Raw genomic sequence first — 18,254 nt, 5'->3', positions numbered from 1 at the left:
CACTCTGCATTTATTACACACTAACACACACTCTGCATTCACTAAACTATGCACACACTCTGGATTCACTATACTGACACACACTCTGCATTCACTACACTAACATACACTCTGCATCACCTGTACACACAGCATCCACTACACAAACATCCTGTATTCACAGTACACACACTACATCCACCACAAATTGAAACATTCTGCATTCACTATACACAGACACTGTGTCTAATACACACACTACATCCACTACAGACACTGCATCCACTAAACACATTTCATCTAGTACATACAAACACTACATCCACTACACAAACACACACTACATCACTGTACACACACTACATCCACTACTCAAACACTCTCTGCATTCACTACACATTAACACTCTACATTCACTACACTAACACACACTCTGCATCCGCTACACACTAACACACCCTCTGCATTCACTACACATTAACACACACTCTGCATTCACTACACATTTACAAACACTCTGCATTCGCTGCACTAACACACACACTACATTCATTACACTGACACACTCTGCATTCACTACACACTAACACACACTCTGCATTCATTACACACTAACACACACTCTGCATTCACTAAACTATGCACACACTCTGCATTCACTAAACTATGCACACACTCTGCATTCACTAAACTATGCACACACTCTGGATTCACTATACTGACACACACTCTGCATTCACTACACTAACATACACTCTGCATCACCTGTACACACAGCATCCACTACACAAACATCCTGTATTCACAGTACACACACTACATCCACCACAAATTGAAACATTCTGCATTCACTATACACAGACACTGTGTCTAATACACACACTACATCCACTACAGACACTGCATCCACTAAACACATTTCATCTAGTACATACAAACACTACATCCACTACACAAACACACACTACATCACTGTACACACACTACATCCACTACTCAAACACTCTCTGCATTCACTACACATTAACACTCTACATTCACTACACTAACACACACTCTGCATCCGCTACACACTAACACACCCTCTGCATTCACTACACATTAACACACACTCTGCATTCACTACACATTTACAAACACTCTGCATTCGCTGCACTAACACACACACTACATTCATTACACTGACACACTCTGCATTCACTACACACTAACACACACTCTGCATTCATTACACACTAACACACACTCTGCATTCACTAAACTATGCACACACTCTGCATTCACTAAACTATGCACACACTCTGGATTCACTATACGACACACACTCTGCATTAACTGTACACACAGCATCCACTACACAAACATCCTGTATTCACAGTACACACACTACATCCACCACAAATTGAAACACTCTGCATTCACTATACACAGACACTGCGTCTAATACACACACTACATCAACTACAGACACTGCATCCACTAAACACATTTCATCTAGTACATACAAACACTACATCCACTACACAAACACACACTACATCACTGTACACACACTACATCCACTACTCAAACACACTCTGCATTCACTATACACACTGCATCTGCTACACTAACACACTCTGCATTCACTGCACAAACAGTATCCAATACACACAAACACTACATCCATTACACACATTCTAATTCACTTACACTATACACACCACATTCAGTCCCGCATCATTGTCAGCGGACTAGGTAGGGCGTGGGCGGGCCCGGGAGGGAGGGGTCGGGGGGGGGGCCCAGACCTTGTGCTTTGTCAGGGGCCCCAAAATTTCTGATGGCAGCCCTGCCCGACACCATCACCACAGCCAAGCTTCATCCCTGACAAGCACATCGTCTTAAAGCAAAGACATAGAGGGGCGCAATCTGCCTCAAAGTGGTGGCTACTGCCCCAGCTGCAGACACACTGAACCGACTGCAGACACTCGAGCAGCGCCTGGACGACCTCCTCGCAAACTTCTGGCAGAGAATGCAGAACAAAGGGGCACAGACCCAGAGGGAGCCGCTACACCCTACACAACCGCATTATTCACCGCCAAAAAAACCACCTGGAGCGGCTGGCGGGAAGAAAAGACCGCACACGACGCCCGGGAAACTGAGACGAGCGAAGCGGAGAAGGCGGCCCACAAAATCCGAGGCTCGCATCTGCCTTCCTGGGCTGAGTGCCCGAAAGGGAAACACCCTGCTGCGTACCCCACATGCCCGGACGGGACTTTTCCATCACACAACCGCCCGGGACCTCGCTTGCGGTGCTGAAAGTGACCGGAGCAGTGGAAAGTGCACAAGGGCCCTTGAGAAGGCCTGGGGCCGGCGGAGTGGCCAAAATTGGATGCGGCCCCTAAACCAACCTGCTGGCAACTTCCTGATCGTGGGCATAGGATGAACGCATAAACACACTCCTGGACAGTACCACAGCGTGCACACCAGGACTTACTCACAGGCAGCTCTAAACAGGCAGAAACATGTTGCCTCCTGAACGTTACCAGCAATGCCATAAATGTATATTCTACTTTTGTTTTACTAGAAAAGTATGATTTTTCTCTTTTTTCAGTCCAATGGTCTATTTCTTAACATGCCTAGCTTGATGCAGACGCGCCCAAAAAGCCTAGTGGTTTACAACTTTTAAGCCTGCTACATATATGTCTTGCCGATCCCTGCAGAATATGCGGCCTCTAGCCTTTATGTATGTTTAGCCTGAAAAAAAATAATCTAAGAGTATGCTAGCTCTAAGACATGCTTTTCATGGTAGTACTCCTTTATTATCAACCGATATGTCTTATTTTCACCTCATTTTTACCTAACTAGTACAGGCTATAACTTAAGACATAAGTACCTAACCTGCATTTACTAACAAATAAATGGTGCCATTCTTGCATTACTGTATTATTGTTTTAGCTTGTACATGCTGTTGTGGCGATACAAGCTTGTTTATGTTACTCACGCACTGCAAAAATAAAGATTGACAAAAAAAAAAAATAATTCCAGTTGTTCAGACTGTATAAAGACTGATGTCCTGCAATGCTATGAGACTTACCTTGAATGACGTAGCTGATTCCGGGTTGGGCAGAACTAAGGGAGATATCAGGATGACACCTGAGAAGTCGACAGATCTCTCACTGGCCATGAGGATGGATATGGCACCTCCCTGAGAAACACAAGGCAACAATATTTCTCATTACCCATAATGCTTCAGTACATCCAGCACTAATTAACTGGAAACTCTATTTTTAACTTACATTCTGGGTTTACTTCAGTACTAATTATAGCTTGAATGAGGTTCCTAAGGTATGTTTCAAACCACATTCTTGAGTAGCAGTAACAGGCCATTGTTTTGTTTTTTTGGTTATCAGCAAGTTATGTGATGCAGAATATTGCAAATTTAATTAAATACCCTCTTCAATTAAGTAAATTATCTTATCTAAATAAAATAAAACAAAAAATGGTACCTGCACACGACCCCAAATATCCCAATAAACCTTTTAAATAGCACAGTTTTCGGTACCAATTCCATGGACATAAAAGTGTAAGCTCACCTGGCAACACCAGGGCAAACCTCTTAGGTATTTATTTAACAAACCCTTGTCACTTACCATGGAGTGTCCACAGAGAAAGATTGGCAGGTTGGGGTGCTCCTTCTTCATGAGGTCCAAATGCTGCAGGCCATCCCTGACAAAAATGTGGAAATCAGATACAGTCATCCTCTCTCCTTCACTCTGACCATGGCCAACTGTGAAGATAATATATAATAAAGACTCTATTAGTTCCTTAGATAGAAAGGAATACAAGCAGTCAATAAGGAAACTGCATCATGAAAAATAAGACTATGTATTATTACACCTTAATAACATGCAATATACTATACAATATTGTTAAAATACAGTAAACACCATTGTTTTCAAGGAATTAATGTAGCCTTCAGAATTTATGGAGGTAGCACCTATAATTCCATGTAGCTACCTGTGATGGTAGTCACCATCACTGGGAGCATATATCTGACACTTTTTGCAGCTCCCTGGATGATTCTTGTTTAACTCACGCTGTGCCCATTACAGGTGCAGGGTGTGTATTGTAATATTATTTGAAGAATGCCTTGAGTTATCCTCTGTCTGGCTGTGAGGCCTGCGCAGCACCACTTGTGAGTGCAACAGTTGCACTACCGGAATAGCAAGGCTTGTTAATTTGTATATTCAGGTAGATTTGCACATTATGGTTTATACAGGCAAGGGACATTTTTTTGTTAGTCTTTGTCTTCCCCAAACCTTTATAAATATTGTATTGTATTATTATGAAGCAGCACAGGACAGGATTTGTGTGCCGTGACAAGCATCTTCTAAACCCAGGAAAATGGTTCAAGGTCCAGAGGGATTTACAAATGTCATTCCTGGGAGAGAAGCCACAAGATCAAAGGGTGTCCCGATTGGAGCTGCTGGTCTAGATGAAGATAGAGCTGGATGACAGGTAGTGACATGCATAGCAAGAATATTTATATGTTATGAGTGACTGTTCCTCTGAGGGTTATGACTTTGGCGACCCTTGATTATTATGGGAAAGCATCCATGAGGACACTGAATTTGGACATGATGAGGATTCTTATTTCCGGGACATTAAAGAACCCTGAGGTTATGTTGAGCACAGCACTGGCATCGGACGAGTAAAGCGGGCCTCTGCCCTCACCTTGCTGTTGTTCCAGCAGTCATGGGAGTGGAGGAGACCTCTGCATTGGTTGATGAGCTCGAAGAGCTCACTGCACATTCAGCTGAAGCGCGGGCATCGGGACAGAGCACCACTCGCCTCTGCTTCCCTTATTAGTCTTTTCCTTTGCTTACTCCATCTAGCAGGAGCTCTGTTAGGTTCTGGACTCACTTACGGTACTCAGTGCTTACTTACTAGGTGCTCTTGACAAGGTTTAGATTAGCAATTGGAGTCCTAATGATCGTCAGAAGGACCAAATGATTATCTTTCTTGCCTACTCAAGGAGATTCATGAAGGAGTGTTCCATCCATGGGATATTGGGTTCTAGGTAGCTTCAGGATGGATATATGCCCAAAACCACTGGATTAATATTAATGGACTCTTGGTGTCCTGGGAGGGATATCAGCAATTTGGATACTATGGATAGTAAGGTATCGCCTCCAGTACCCTCATCTATTTACTTTGAACCTTCTCAGTGACAAATCCTGTAATAACCCAACTGCTGGCTCTCAGCATCCCACATCCAGGAGGACAAGGAATGCTTGAAGGAACTGTTGGATTACCAACCTTATCAAGATTCTTGGAGAGCTCACTACAATGGCTGAAAATCCTGGAAATATATAGCAAGCATGGACAATTAAAATATAAATATATTTTGCTTCAATATTATTATTTTTGTATTTTTAAAATGCATTATTTATATTATGCATTTAAAACAGAGGTCACTTCCAGCCTGCTGTATCTGTTTTAAAGGTCAGGGCATACTATTAGTTCCTTATTTCTTTAATAAAATGAAAAATAAACTTCAAAAATTGACCTTCATAAAGCAAGTTTCTGTGCCCTTTCTTGCATGCAGTGCATGTAATACATTTCAAGGGTCCTTTCAAAAAAAGAATGATTCATCCCTCTGTACAACAATTAAAGTGAGATATAAAAAGATCAGCAAAGTAATAAAAACAACCCTTTTTAAATTAAAGGTAATTAAGATATCTTGTTGAAGCTGAAAAGGCTTCTGTTCTTCAGCATATTAATTATCATATGAAATAGGCAGTTCTACATTCCCCAATTAACTGCTTGAATGCTAGAGGACAGCCAATAGAAGCTTGGTTAAAAATATATACTTTGTTCCTTCTTACTCGGCAGTTTTGTATTGTTCAGTACAGTTCTTGTTATGTGTTTATTAGCTCATTATTGTACAATATTGATGAGATTTAGCGCCCTTGGTCCTGCTGACCATTCTGTAGTATACCTGCTCTACCAATTATTATAACTATCTGACTTTTCTTATGTTTATAACCCCTATGTTTAAAAAATAAAAAAAAATAACACAGACATTTGGGTGTAACATTCTGTATCACAATATATATGCTGCTATTGTGCTCTATTGTCTGTTTTTAAATATAAAATTTAATTAAAAAAAAAGAAAAAAATTAAAAACGTTGTTGAATCTTATAAACTACTATTTATCTGCTAAAAACTGTCTAGGACAAAATGTACTTTGTAACTTTTATCGCAGAAAAGAAAAATGCAAACAAAATAAATCCCTTATTCGTTGGTGTTTTTTTTTTTTTTTTTTACCCTTGCTAAATGAAATATGGTTTGGGCATTGACCTTTAATGCACTTTAGAGGGTCAGGTGCTGTAAAAGATGCATGTCTATCAATCCTGCAGAGATAAAGGGTTTTATTAAGAGGTTTATCTGTTCCATTTTTATGAAAGTTCTGACAAGTTTTCATCAAAAAATATTCAGTGAAATATCTTACACCTGTATAATCTATAATGCGCAGCAATTAGTACTTGTTAGTTAATATCAAGACGCCCACTCGCGACTCTGTTTGTAAATTAACCTGAAGGGAAAAGCGGCAGATTTTAAGTCAAAACTTTCTTAAAACTGGAAAAACAACACATAAAAATCTTGACTATAATCTTAAACTATCCTCAAATGTACATGAATAAAGGACACTAATGGATACAATATTCTTGGGAATATTAAAATGGCACTGGAAGCTGTCACAAGTGTTATCATGCTTAAAAAAAAAAAGAATACAGGGGCTAGCAGCAAACCACTGCAAATGTGCATATATGTCGAATCTTGCATACCTGAATCAAAATGCTGGTTGTAAAAATGACTACGTGTACATGTACTAAATAAACATAGATGAAAGCGATATGACCTTGATAAGACCAAATATTTGTTGCTGGTCAAACATAAGACAGTCTGCTTTGAATAAACTATAATTTGCAATTTTGCCAGTATTATAACTAGAATGGTTTAATGATATTTTGGTTGCCTTTTACCTACACCTCTGTTGAACAATACGCTTGTGTCTACTATATTTTGAAATAAAAAGTTATTACAGCAAGAATTTGCTATCAGCCTATCAACTTCTGCTCTTTTTTTATGAAAGTTTTGACAAGTCATTGTAAATATGCAGTGAAATATATTACACCAGCATTATCTGTACTCTGCAACAAATTAGCACTTGTTAAATTAATATCACAACACTGGTTTGGAGACTAGGTTACAAATTAAAAAGTAAAAACATATGTATTGCGAATTTTACTGAAAACTTTTTTGAAACTGGAAGTAAAACTGATGTGTAGGAAAATTGTAGACTGTAAATGTAAGGAGAGTACATAGCCTATGATATAAGCTTAGTAGTACTGTATAAAGATATGTGAGCTGGGGAGCTCACTCTAGAGCTCACAATAAAAGCTGCAAAGGAAAGGGACTCTAGCAAATTCAGGAACTCCAAATATGTAGCCTCTAAAAAAAAAAACTGGCATGGTATCGCTGATCTATTGAGCAAAGAATTCATCCATAACCCTGAGCTGGACATACCCCACTCCAGATCCTTGTAAAAGTATATGTTTTAGGAAAAATCAATCATAGTATAAAAGGTAAATACGTCAAACCAGATCAAAGGATGAGTTATATAATCTGCAACTACTCAAATGCGCAGTTTTTAAATGTTTAAAAAAAAACACAAAAACCCCATCTATTACTGCGAAATAGCAAATATGTAATCATCAAATGGTTCCACTTGCTCCAGTACTAATCTACCGTATGTAACAATTCTAAATCTTTACCTCTGTCATATTAACATCGCTGAGACTCGTACACTTTGAAAACTCAGTGCAATTAATTTTCTGTTGATGGATTATATTAAAAAAAAAAAGTTAAAATTAAAGATCCATCTGCTGCAGGAGATACTTTGCATTAATTACAAGGCAGCTGTTTATGGAAACCGACCTGAAATTCTTTCCGTTCCACCCCCTCTACCCAAGGCTCATTTAACCAGTGATATGCCATTCCATGTCACACCTCAAGAGTGATTTTCCAGAATGAACACATTATCATCTGAACTGTTGTTTTTTTTTTCTGGGTACATGTGTCGGGTATGTTATCATTCGTGATGACACATGGGCCTTGATTTAATATTGTTAAATAAGCTTTTCAAATAATTTTATATTTTTGGCTAAACTGTTAAAATGATTAAATATTATGAAACATTTGTGAATTTTCTAATATTTTTATATATTGATATTTTATATGTATGGTATATGGTATATTTTCTCATTATCATGAGAGGCTGATCCAGGGGTCTTGGTAAATATTAATACCAAAGAAAAAGTGAGTGAGAACTGGAAGAAATTAGAATGCCAAGAGATACTACCTAGTAAGACAGCCCCATGAGATCAGAAAGGTCAATGTGTGGATGAAATCTTTGCCGCGCATGCGTATTTGAGCTCTCCATAGGAAAGCATTGAAAATGCTTTTCAATGCTTTCCTATGGGGAATTGAGCGACGCTGGAGGTCCTCACACAGTGTGAGGACGTCCAGCAACACTCTAGCACAGAAAACCGCTGCTATGAAGCAGGAAGTGCCCTCTAGTGGCTGTCTAATAGACAGCCACTAGGGGAGGACTTAACCTAGCATGGAAATTATTGCAGTTTATGAAAACTGCAATAATTACAGTTGAAGGGTTAAGGGTGTTGGCACCCAGACCACTCCAATGGGCAAAAGTGGTCTGGGTGCCTGGAGTGTCCCTTTAAGTTGTTTCAGCAATTTGATCTGTGTGATCAGATGAGACGGGCTAGCCTATGCTCCCTGCATTTAACAATGTGACTTGGGCAACCATGACTGTGACATTTTATTTTCCTTCTTTGCACCACTTTTGGGAGGTACTAACCACTGCATACCGGGAACACCCCACAAGACTTGTTGTTTTGGAGATGCTCTGACACAGTCATCAAGCCATCATCATTTAGCTCTTGTCAAAGTCAGTCAAATCTTTCCGCTTGCACAAATTAAATAACTGAGTGGTCACTTGCTGCCTGCTATATGCCACACCTTGAGAGGTGCCATTGTAATGGTTTTAATATTGTGGCTGATCATTGTACATAGCGGAGTTAAATACTTTTTTCTTCTCAGCTATTGAACCTAACCTTTCACATCATTTTGGAGTTTAGTGAATAAATGTCAAATATCTATTAATAACTGTTGACTATTTTTTGCATTTTTGTGTTGGGGGATAAATATTCAAATCACAGTAGATGATAAACAGTTATCTGAAAATTAAAAGCCCACTTTGCAACATATGCCATTCCAGACATTCGTGTTCACAGTTAGGGTTTTCTTCTAAAAAGTTGTTAGATTTCAGAGAAGGCTGGAAATTTAAACATCATTCTTCATCTCCCGGTTAGCCACAGAAGAAAAACAGGAAAGCAGAGTCTGCAGTAACAGCAAAGCAACACATGTGAAAGGAAAAAGAAATAGGAAGAAACACAAAACCAGCATTACTGAACCTTATAGAGTAAACCAGGGCCAGAGATCAGAGGCTTATGAGCAGACAGGCAAAGTCCATTGAGTGGATATATAATAAAAAAAACATATTTAAAAGACCGCTAAAGGCACCTCATCTCAATGAAGTGGTCAGGGTGCCGTTGCCCTGCACATTGCAGTTTTTACAGAAACTGCAATGTTTCCATTGCAGGATTAACATTTTCCAGACTGCCACTAGATGCTCCGCCACAGTAAGGACGGAGTAAAACTCATGGACGAATTGAGAACCAAGTCTTGGTTCTGTGATGGTCGCATCATGAAATATTTACCATAGAAAAGCATTGGACTTAATACTTCCCTTTGTATGAGAAATATTTGACTGGACAAGCATGGTGCTTACCATGCCCCTTGCCCACAATGCTTTTCTTTGAGAAGCATTGAATTGGACAAGAATTCATAAAGTGACGCCTCAAGGGTGGAGTCGCAGAAAGAGAGGCGGGTGGCAGTCTCAGTGCTGGAAAAAAGGTAAGTACAAACTTATCTTTATTATATTTTAATTTTACTGGGGGGACGGACGGGACTGCATCTAACTAATGAGGAGAATGTTAGAGAATTTTGAATACATGTTTATACAATATTGTGCAAAAGTCTAAGGCCACCACTAGATTTGTAGTTGACCCTTCTACAGCCCGAAGAAGTTTGATCAGGCATGGTCTTTACGGAAAGACCATTTTTTCACCACAGGGTGAAAAGGCTAAAATATGCAAAGATTGTAATGTATACTCTTCCACAAAGGTAATTCCTGATCAAGCTTCTACGGACCGTAGAATGGTCAACTTGGCATCCCGATGAAGCTGCCAGATCCTTGCTGGACTTCTTCCGGTCTCTCAAGGAAGAAACTCAAAGACACTTCTCATCAGTTTTTGAATGTTTTCTTGGCCTCCCAGTCCTTTTTTTGTCCATGACCTCTCTTGATTCTTCAAATTTCTTGAAAACAGCTTGAATACCACATCTTGAGTATCCAGTTTGTTTGCCGATTTCCCTTTGAGAGTGGCTTTGCATACATACTGCATACAAAGTTCCTGTATTTTCTGGTTGTATTCTAATAAGGAGATTGAGTAATAATTATATACAGTCATTAAACCATTGCTAAAACAACAAATTTCATGGTGGCCTAAGACGTTTTCACAGTACTGCATTTCTAACGCTATAGTGTACCTTTAACAAAAAAATCAAGATATCAGTAATTTTATGTTCAAAGAATAAAGGTTACACAGAGTCGTCCCAGGCAGGAAGTGGTTAAATTTACTCCATCTAATGGCTAGACCAAATCTGTCCTCCTTTTCATGCAGGCAAACTGGCATGTTTACCCCTGGCATGTCTACTCCTGGCATGCTGCTGGGATCTGTGGCAGCTCTGCCAAGCAGTGTGTGAATTTAGTAAATACAAACATGATGCCAGATGAAGGATTTTCTCTACTGAACTATGAGATATATTTCACTCTGTGTTCCCTGGTGCATGTATAAAGCCAGATAGACACAAGGTGCAATCATGGTGTGTATGGCGAATCCACAGAGCAGGAAACCATCTGCCTGGTTATTTCGGCATAGTTTTCCCAATACCTGGGGTTTGCAAAATAGCACTGGTACAAAAAAAAGCACGTGAATATGTAAATGAATGTGGATGTTTTCAAAGTCAATGATTCTGCTTCACAAAGTGCCGTTTGTATTTTTAGACCTAACCGAAAACACCTGTTATGAAAAAGGAATAGTGAAATCATGCAAAATCTGCCAAGAATAAACAGACAACTGTTATAGAGCAGCAGTGCTAAATTCCATTACCAAGAGATACAGACAAACAAACATTTCAAGATGAAATTGCTGATAAAATGTTAATTAGACAAATAGTACAAAATAAAATGACTGTCTGAATTGGAGATAAAGATTCAAAAAATATTTCAGATCTATTTAGAAGGGTCTTACTCTGCACGGGATCAAAACCCATCTGTTCTTCTTTTCAACCCTAACATCCTTCTTTTCCAGGAATTCAGAAATTGAGACTGCTTGTACGTATCACAGAGCTCCACAGCAATATAACTCAAAGTAATATTTGAATGGTTTGAATGGTTTGAATGAGAGAAACAAAGAACTGCACACCAATAAAACTCTCAGTACTGACAGTTTGTTTGAGCTGATCGCGCAGGTCCACAGCAGCTTCACAGCAATAAAACCCACTCTGTATATTGTGTGTAATTGAATCACAGGACGTATTAACAATAAAACGCACGGTAATGTGCAATGTGTATAAGTGTATCATACAGATCAACAGCAATACACTCACAGTAATGTGCAGTGTGTATAAGTGTATCACAAAGTTCCACAGAAAGAACACTCACAGTAATGTGCAGTGTGTGAGTTTATCACAGACCTCCATATTAATCATTTCAAGTGCCTTTGGTCATGGACTTTAAACAATGATCTGGTGACCATTTTTTATAATTTACTCACTTGTATTCTAAATTAATGCTGGGCAAATCGTGGCAGAATTAGTTAAAGGAACACTTCAGACACCATAACAACTTAATCTCAGTGAAGACAGATTGCCACTATGTCACCTCAGCTGGTAACAGGAAGTCTTTTACTGGGTGAAAGCATCAGCTTACCCTCTAAGCCTATCACTGACCCCTCATTGAGAAAAATACTTGAAAACAATTATGTATGTTTGTACAAAACTGATATTTCCAGCCATACAGAGGCTGCGGTATATATACACAAACAAAAAGGTATTTATTAAGAATTTTAAAAAGAAAGATTGCACAATCATGGTTTTTGCACCACAACCATTTTAGTAAGATGGTGCTTAGAGTAATTCTTTAAAGGGACACCATAATCACCAGAACCACTGCAGCTTAATGTAGTTGATCTGGTGCCTATAGCATGCCCCTGCGGGCTCAGCAATGAAAATGCTGCCTTTTCAGAGAAAAGACAGTATTTACATTGCGGTCTAGTAATACCTCTAATGACAGTCACTTAGACAACCACTAGAGGTGCCTTCTATTTCAGTGTGGCAATGTGTGCAGCACTTACGTTCAGCGTCTCCACTTTCTGCATGAGATGCTGAACGCTCCCCACAGAGATGCATTGATTCAATGAGGAGATGCTGATTAGCGCATTTGCATGCGCAATAGCCTATCAATGCTTTCTTTCGGGAAAGCATTGGATAGGCTGAGGTGGTCAAGACTGATAATCTTAGTCATGGAGGCGGGGCAAGCTGCGGCAAGACCAGCGCTATAGTGTTCTTTTAATGCTAAATTTATTTTAAAAAAATACAATTTAAAATGGGTTATCTAATGCCTAGTGCCTCTATAAGAGAATCTAATATATCACCACTAAGCGAAGCAACACATTTCTATGTAAGCTTCAGGATGAGGTTGTCACCTTTCTTTGGATCAATAGCAGACCCATGATGAGTGAAAAGTTAAGAAAAGCATTGAGCCTTTTTTTTCAGCCCAAGCAAGAATGTAACCATGTGACAATGTAAAGCTATGCACCGGCATATGATAAAATCACTTTACCCAATGCAATCCATTGGGCCTTATATTCACTTGGACGCACTCATCTACAAATATTGGTATGAGAACATGTCAGCATCCAGAGCTTCTTAGAAATACAAGGGATAAATAGAAAGGCGACAGCCGAAAGAGATTACCGTACCCATTATGACTAAAAATGCTAGATTCTCTCTGAAGTATCCAGTCTTGTCAGATCCACCATGTTTTTTCTGGACACATATGAACTAAGGCAGTTCTTCTGGGATGCTATCTTGATTAATGAATTCATTTCCCTCTTGTAATGTGTCAATTCTACATACTGGTGGACAGCAACTATATACTGCCCATTAGTATGAAGGCATGATATGCGTGGATCTGGTAAATCTATTAGTGTCTCTTTTTCCCAAAGATCAAACAATGAACTGAAGGACTGTTTCCGAAGAGATGTTAATAAGATCATTGTTACCACTGAAGATGTCAGGTGTTGCAGAGAGAATGGGTTCTTTCTTCCATCTCTTTGTTATTTTCCATTCTGTTAAAATGCAGCAGAAAAGCCTTGAATAGTATTTCTCTCATTTACTTTTACATTTTGGGCAAGATTCCAAAGCAATCATTATTTAATTGTAAAGTGACTTTACTAAAATCTGAGAAATAAGTCAGTAGGGACACACACACAAAAAAAAAAAAAACGCAGGACAGCTCTCCCCTCGCCTCTGTGAGGTGTAATGGTGGCATTCAGGTCAAACATTCTCCTTTCGTTGCTCCCCAGCGGGAAAGAAAGCAGCAATCAACTCATTAGTATGCAGAGTGCTCGCTTGTTGGTACAAATATAGAAGCAATTTCAAGAAACGCGGATAGGGGGCAGAAGGGTAACCCTTTCCTTGCTAGATGCTTTGGTGAAAACAGTAGGGGCCTACAGTATAATGCTGGGCACTGATATCAGGGAATCTGGTTTTAAACCCTGTTGATCGGCAAAGGTTAAGCTCTTTCTACCCAGCATCGGATTACTTCTTGATTGGAGAAAGAGTTAACCATTGTTGGTCGTGGGGGTTATGGAATTTGAGCAATGCATGGCTCACCAGTCTAGAATTCAAAGGGTTACTGGAAACATCTTAAACATAAGATGATTGTGTGTAATTTAAATTCTGCAATGCACCGAGTAAAGATGAATAGATCCATTATTATCAAATATATTTATATAAATAGAGAGAGAGGGAGAGAAAGAAATAGCACTTATTTTTACTTTTAGATAAGGAAAAAAAAGAGATGGAAAAGTGCACAAAATATAATCCTATCTATATATAGAACACTGTGTGAATATTATTGTTTACTAAAAACATCATATACTGCAAAGCTTGGCTGTGGTTCTTATTTCAAGATATAATTCCAAAAAGCTTCTCAGGGTGAATGGACGGATTATCATTGTTTTAAGGTGAATGAGCAGATTCCTAGGACGAAAGGGCAGATTCACAGTGCTTCATGGTTATTAGCCTGATTCTCTGCATAAATGGGCAGATATTTAATATATATGAATATATATATGAATTAATATCCCCAAAAAGCTGTAGTTGTAGCCAGGGCCTGATTTCCCTATAGGCTAACTAGGCATCAGCCTAGGGCCTCAAGATCAAGAGGGGCCTACATTCAAATTTTTAGCAAAATTAAAATTACACTATTCTAAAAACAGTGAACACTAAAACAAACACTGAACCGAAAATATGATATGATATGACCAGTGGCGTACTAAGGGGGGGCGCGGGTGGGGCGGTCCGCCCCGGGTGCCACTTACTAGGGGGGTGCCCGGGACAGACTGCAATGCCCCTCCTGCCGCGATCGCCGAGACCGGCGGTCTGCAGTTCCGCAATGTGCAGAGCTGCAGACCATGGATCTCGCGTGCACTGCCCAATCAGAGCGTTGCCGCGGATTACCACGGCAACGCTCTGATTGGGTCTCGCGAGATCCATGGTCTGCAGCTCTGCAGACCGGAAATGAGGGCCACCGGACCACCAAGGACCCCACCGGACCAGCAGGCAGCCCCCCACTGGACCACCAGGGATTTAAGGTAATTTTTTTAGTCACCTCCCCTCTCCTCATCACCCCCCCTCTCCTCATCACCCCCCTCCCTCTCACAATCACCCCCCCTCTCCTCATCACCCCCCTCCCTCTTACAATCACCCCCCCATCCTCCCTCTCACAATCACCCCCCTCACAATCACTCCCCCTCTCCTCATCACCCCCTTCCTCTCACAATCACCCCCCTCTCCTCATCACCCCCTTCCTCTCACAATCACCCCCCCTCTCCTCATCTCGACTTTTTTTTTATTTATTATCCGTGCCACATTTTTTATAAAAGTTAGTACCAATCACAACATGTTTCATTTAACATATTGATATATATCACAGTAATGATGTATTTTATTGTCTCTCATGTAATTTACAAACTTAAAAATGGGAGGTGAAAGGGCCTCATAAGTGGAATAGCCTAGGGCCTCTTTTCATCTAAATCCGGCCCTGGTTGTAGCACACCTAGGCTAAATATGCATGGTTCGGTGTCTCATCTGTGCAGGAGAGTATGACATGCCAGCAGCATCTTAGTCACCCTCAAAATCTGGGCAACACATTGTAGGTATGTCCAGTGATAATCATATAAATGGCGATAATTATAATAATGTGTGTATATACATGCTCTAATGATGCAAGTATGTATTATGTGTGTACATGGATGTATCTCTGAAAATCGTTTCCGTAACATTCCCTCAGGAGAGAGCTTTCAGGATGTCTTAATATCCAATTACATATATTCTTGTTAAATAGGGTAATTCTGACCCAGCATGTGAATCCAGAAAAGGCTGATAAATAGTATATTTGAATAGGTACAGTATATTTGTTATGTAAACATAATTGTCCTTATGCTATCAACATGCATATAATATTAAATACATTTTGTATTATAATTTTGCAGATTAAACAAGTATTAAAGAAATATTGTGTCGTGTCATAGGATAAAAAATCAATATGCATATTAATACAGAACTAACAGGTGCCCTAGGTATGTAGCCCATTTATATATACTTGATTCATATAGCAGTAACAGGTGTACTGAGCACTTTAGAGGTAATGTTAAAGTATAGAGAGCTACAGTAAGTGTAGTAGTAATACAGTGTATGTATATTTTATTTATATAGAGCTAACAGGTGTACTGGGTACTTTACAGGTAACGTTAAAGTAGAGGGAGGCACAGTAAGAGCAGTAGGTATATACTGTATACATATTTAATTTATATAGTCATAACAGGTATACTTAATGCTATACAGGTTATGTTACTGTAGCGGGAGGTACCGTAAGTATACCGTGTATGTATATTTCATTTGCATGGCACTAACTAAGGTGTACTTTGCACTTTATACATTACATTCCAATAGAGCGAGTGTAGCAGATATACACTATATGGATAGTTTACTTATATATCACTTTATATATTACATTATTGAGAGGTATAGAAAGTGAAGTAGGTATACAGTGTACCTATAGTTTGTTTATGTAGCACTAACAGGTGTTTATTTTATTTATAAGGAGCCATTGAATGAGAAGATTGTGCGTACTATTGCCAGTCCCCTTTAATGGAGATTTCCTGAGCAAACACGCTACTTACCAATGCACATGACCAGTTAACTCAAAGTATGCTGTTGGTTTTGGAAGACTAGCATTTGCTTTGAGATGTCAGATTTCCTGTTGAGAATAGCAAGGACCCAAAGATTACACTATAGCACATTACACTATTTCTACACATAATGCATTACAAAAGCATAGAAAAGCCAGTTCGGTGTGTCCCTTTAAGGAACTGCCATAGCCAGCTAAATAGATAGCATGAGCAAACTAATTGTAATCTCACCTTCTGTCACATAAACATTGTCAAAATGATGTGAGACTCTAATCCTCATGCAGTGTTGCCACCTGGGAAAACATGTCTTTCACACTACCTTGTGGATTATATGTTTAAATAGCTGTCCCTCATTCCTGCTAAATTAAGAATTTAGTTATATTTTTTACATTTCGAAAAAGGTGTGATGCCTTGATTGCCCATATAGAAAATCTCCTCTTAGAGCAAGCATGTCACAATGGGTATCTTTGCAGCCCAGGGCCGAACTGGCCTAACGGGATACCGTGAAATTTCCCTGGGGCCACATTGTGGGGGCCCTAAATACCAAAAAGGGGGGGGGACCTATTTCCCCCCCAGGCCTCCACCCCTGAGCGGTGGGTGGGGGCCCTAAATAACAGTAAGGGGGGGGACCTACTGTCCTCCCCCCCCGGCCCCCACCCCTCTGCGGTGGGTGGGGGCCCTAAATATCAATAAGGGGGGAGGACCTACTGTCCTCCCCCCCCCCGGCCCCCACCCCTGCGCGGTGGGTGGGGGCCCTAAATATCAATAAGGGGGGGACCTATGGTCCTCCCCCTGGGCCCCTACCCCTGCGTGGCGGGTGGGGGCCCTAAATAACAAGAAGGGGGGGGACCTATCGTCCTCCCCCCTTAGCGGCGGGTGGGGGCCCTAAATAAAAATTTACCCCCCCCCCCGTCCAGGTGACATGGGGTCCACAAACCCCTAGTCCTGCCCCTCTCCCCCCCAAAAATTACCCCTACCTACCCCCCTCATCCTAAAAATAATGAGGGGGGACCCTTATCTAAATACCTGTTTAAAAAAAAAAATAGACTTACCATTTGATGTCTTCTTTCTTCTAAAATCTTATTTTTTTCAGCCCCAAAAAAGGCCAAATAGAAATCCATAATAACCGATGCAAATCCCAAATTTAAAAAATTAAAAATAAGGGGGGACCTACTGTCCCCCACAGCCCCCACCCCTGTGCGGCGGGTGGGGGCCCTAAAATTAAAAATAAGGGGGGGACCTACTGTCCCCCCTGGCCCCCACCCCTGTGCGGCGGGTGGGGGCCCTAAAAATCACAATGGGGGGGAACTACTGTCCCCCACCCCTGAGCGGCAGGTGGGGGCCCTAAAATTAACAATAAGGGGGGGCCCTAAAATTAACCTACTGTCCCCCCCGGCCCCCCCCTGAGCGGTGGGTGGCGGCCCTAAAATTAACAATAAGGGGGGGGACCTACTTCCCCCCCCGGCCCCCACCCCTGAGCGGTGGGTGGGTGGGGGCCCTAAATACAAAGGGGGGGGACCCTAGTTAACCCTTCCTCCCCCCCCC

The 18,254-nt window shown here is 40.5% G+C and overlaps 1 protein-coding gene across 4 annotated transcripts in view; it reads right to left on the bottom strand.

Annotated features, from left to right (window-relative positions):
* Positions 1-18,254, bottom strand: part of MGLL (monoglyceride lipase) — a 71,630-nt gene that overhangs the window by 17,300 nt on the left and 36,076 nt on the right. For all 4 annotated transcript variants that reach the window (XM_063426247.1, XM_063426248.1, XM_063426250.1 and 1 more), the window contains 2 exons: positions 3,612-3,748; positions 3,056-3,166 (listed from right to left, as the gene is read on the bottom strand). In XM_063426247.1, the coding sequence (XP_063282317.1) occupies positions 3,056-3,166; positions 3,612-3,748 (248 nt within the window). The remainder of the gene's footprint in view (positions 1-3,055; positions 3,167-3,611; positions 3,749-18,254) is intronic.

The sequence above is a fragment of the Pelobates fuscus genome, chromosome 7 (genome assembly GCF_036172605.1).
Source record: "Pelobates fuscus isolate aPelFus1 chromosome 7, aPelFus1.pri, whole genome shotgun sequence".
Classification (NCBI taxonomy): Eukaryota; Metazoa; Chordata; class Amphibia; order Anura; family Pelobatidae; genus Pelobates; species Pelobates fuscus.
This window is presented reverse-complemented; position numbering and strand designations above follow the sequence as displayed.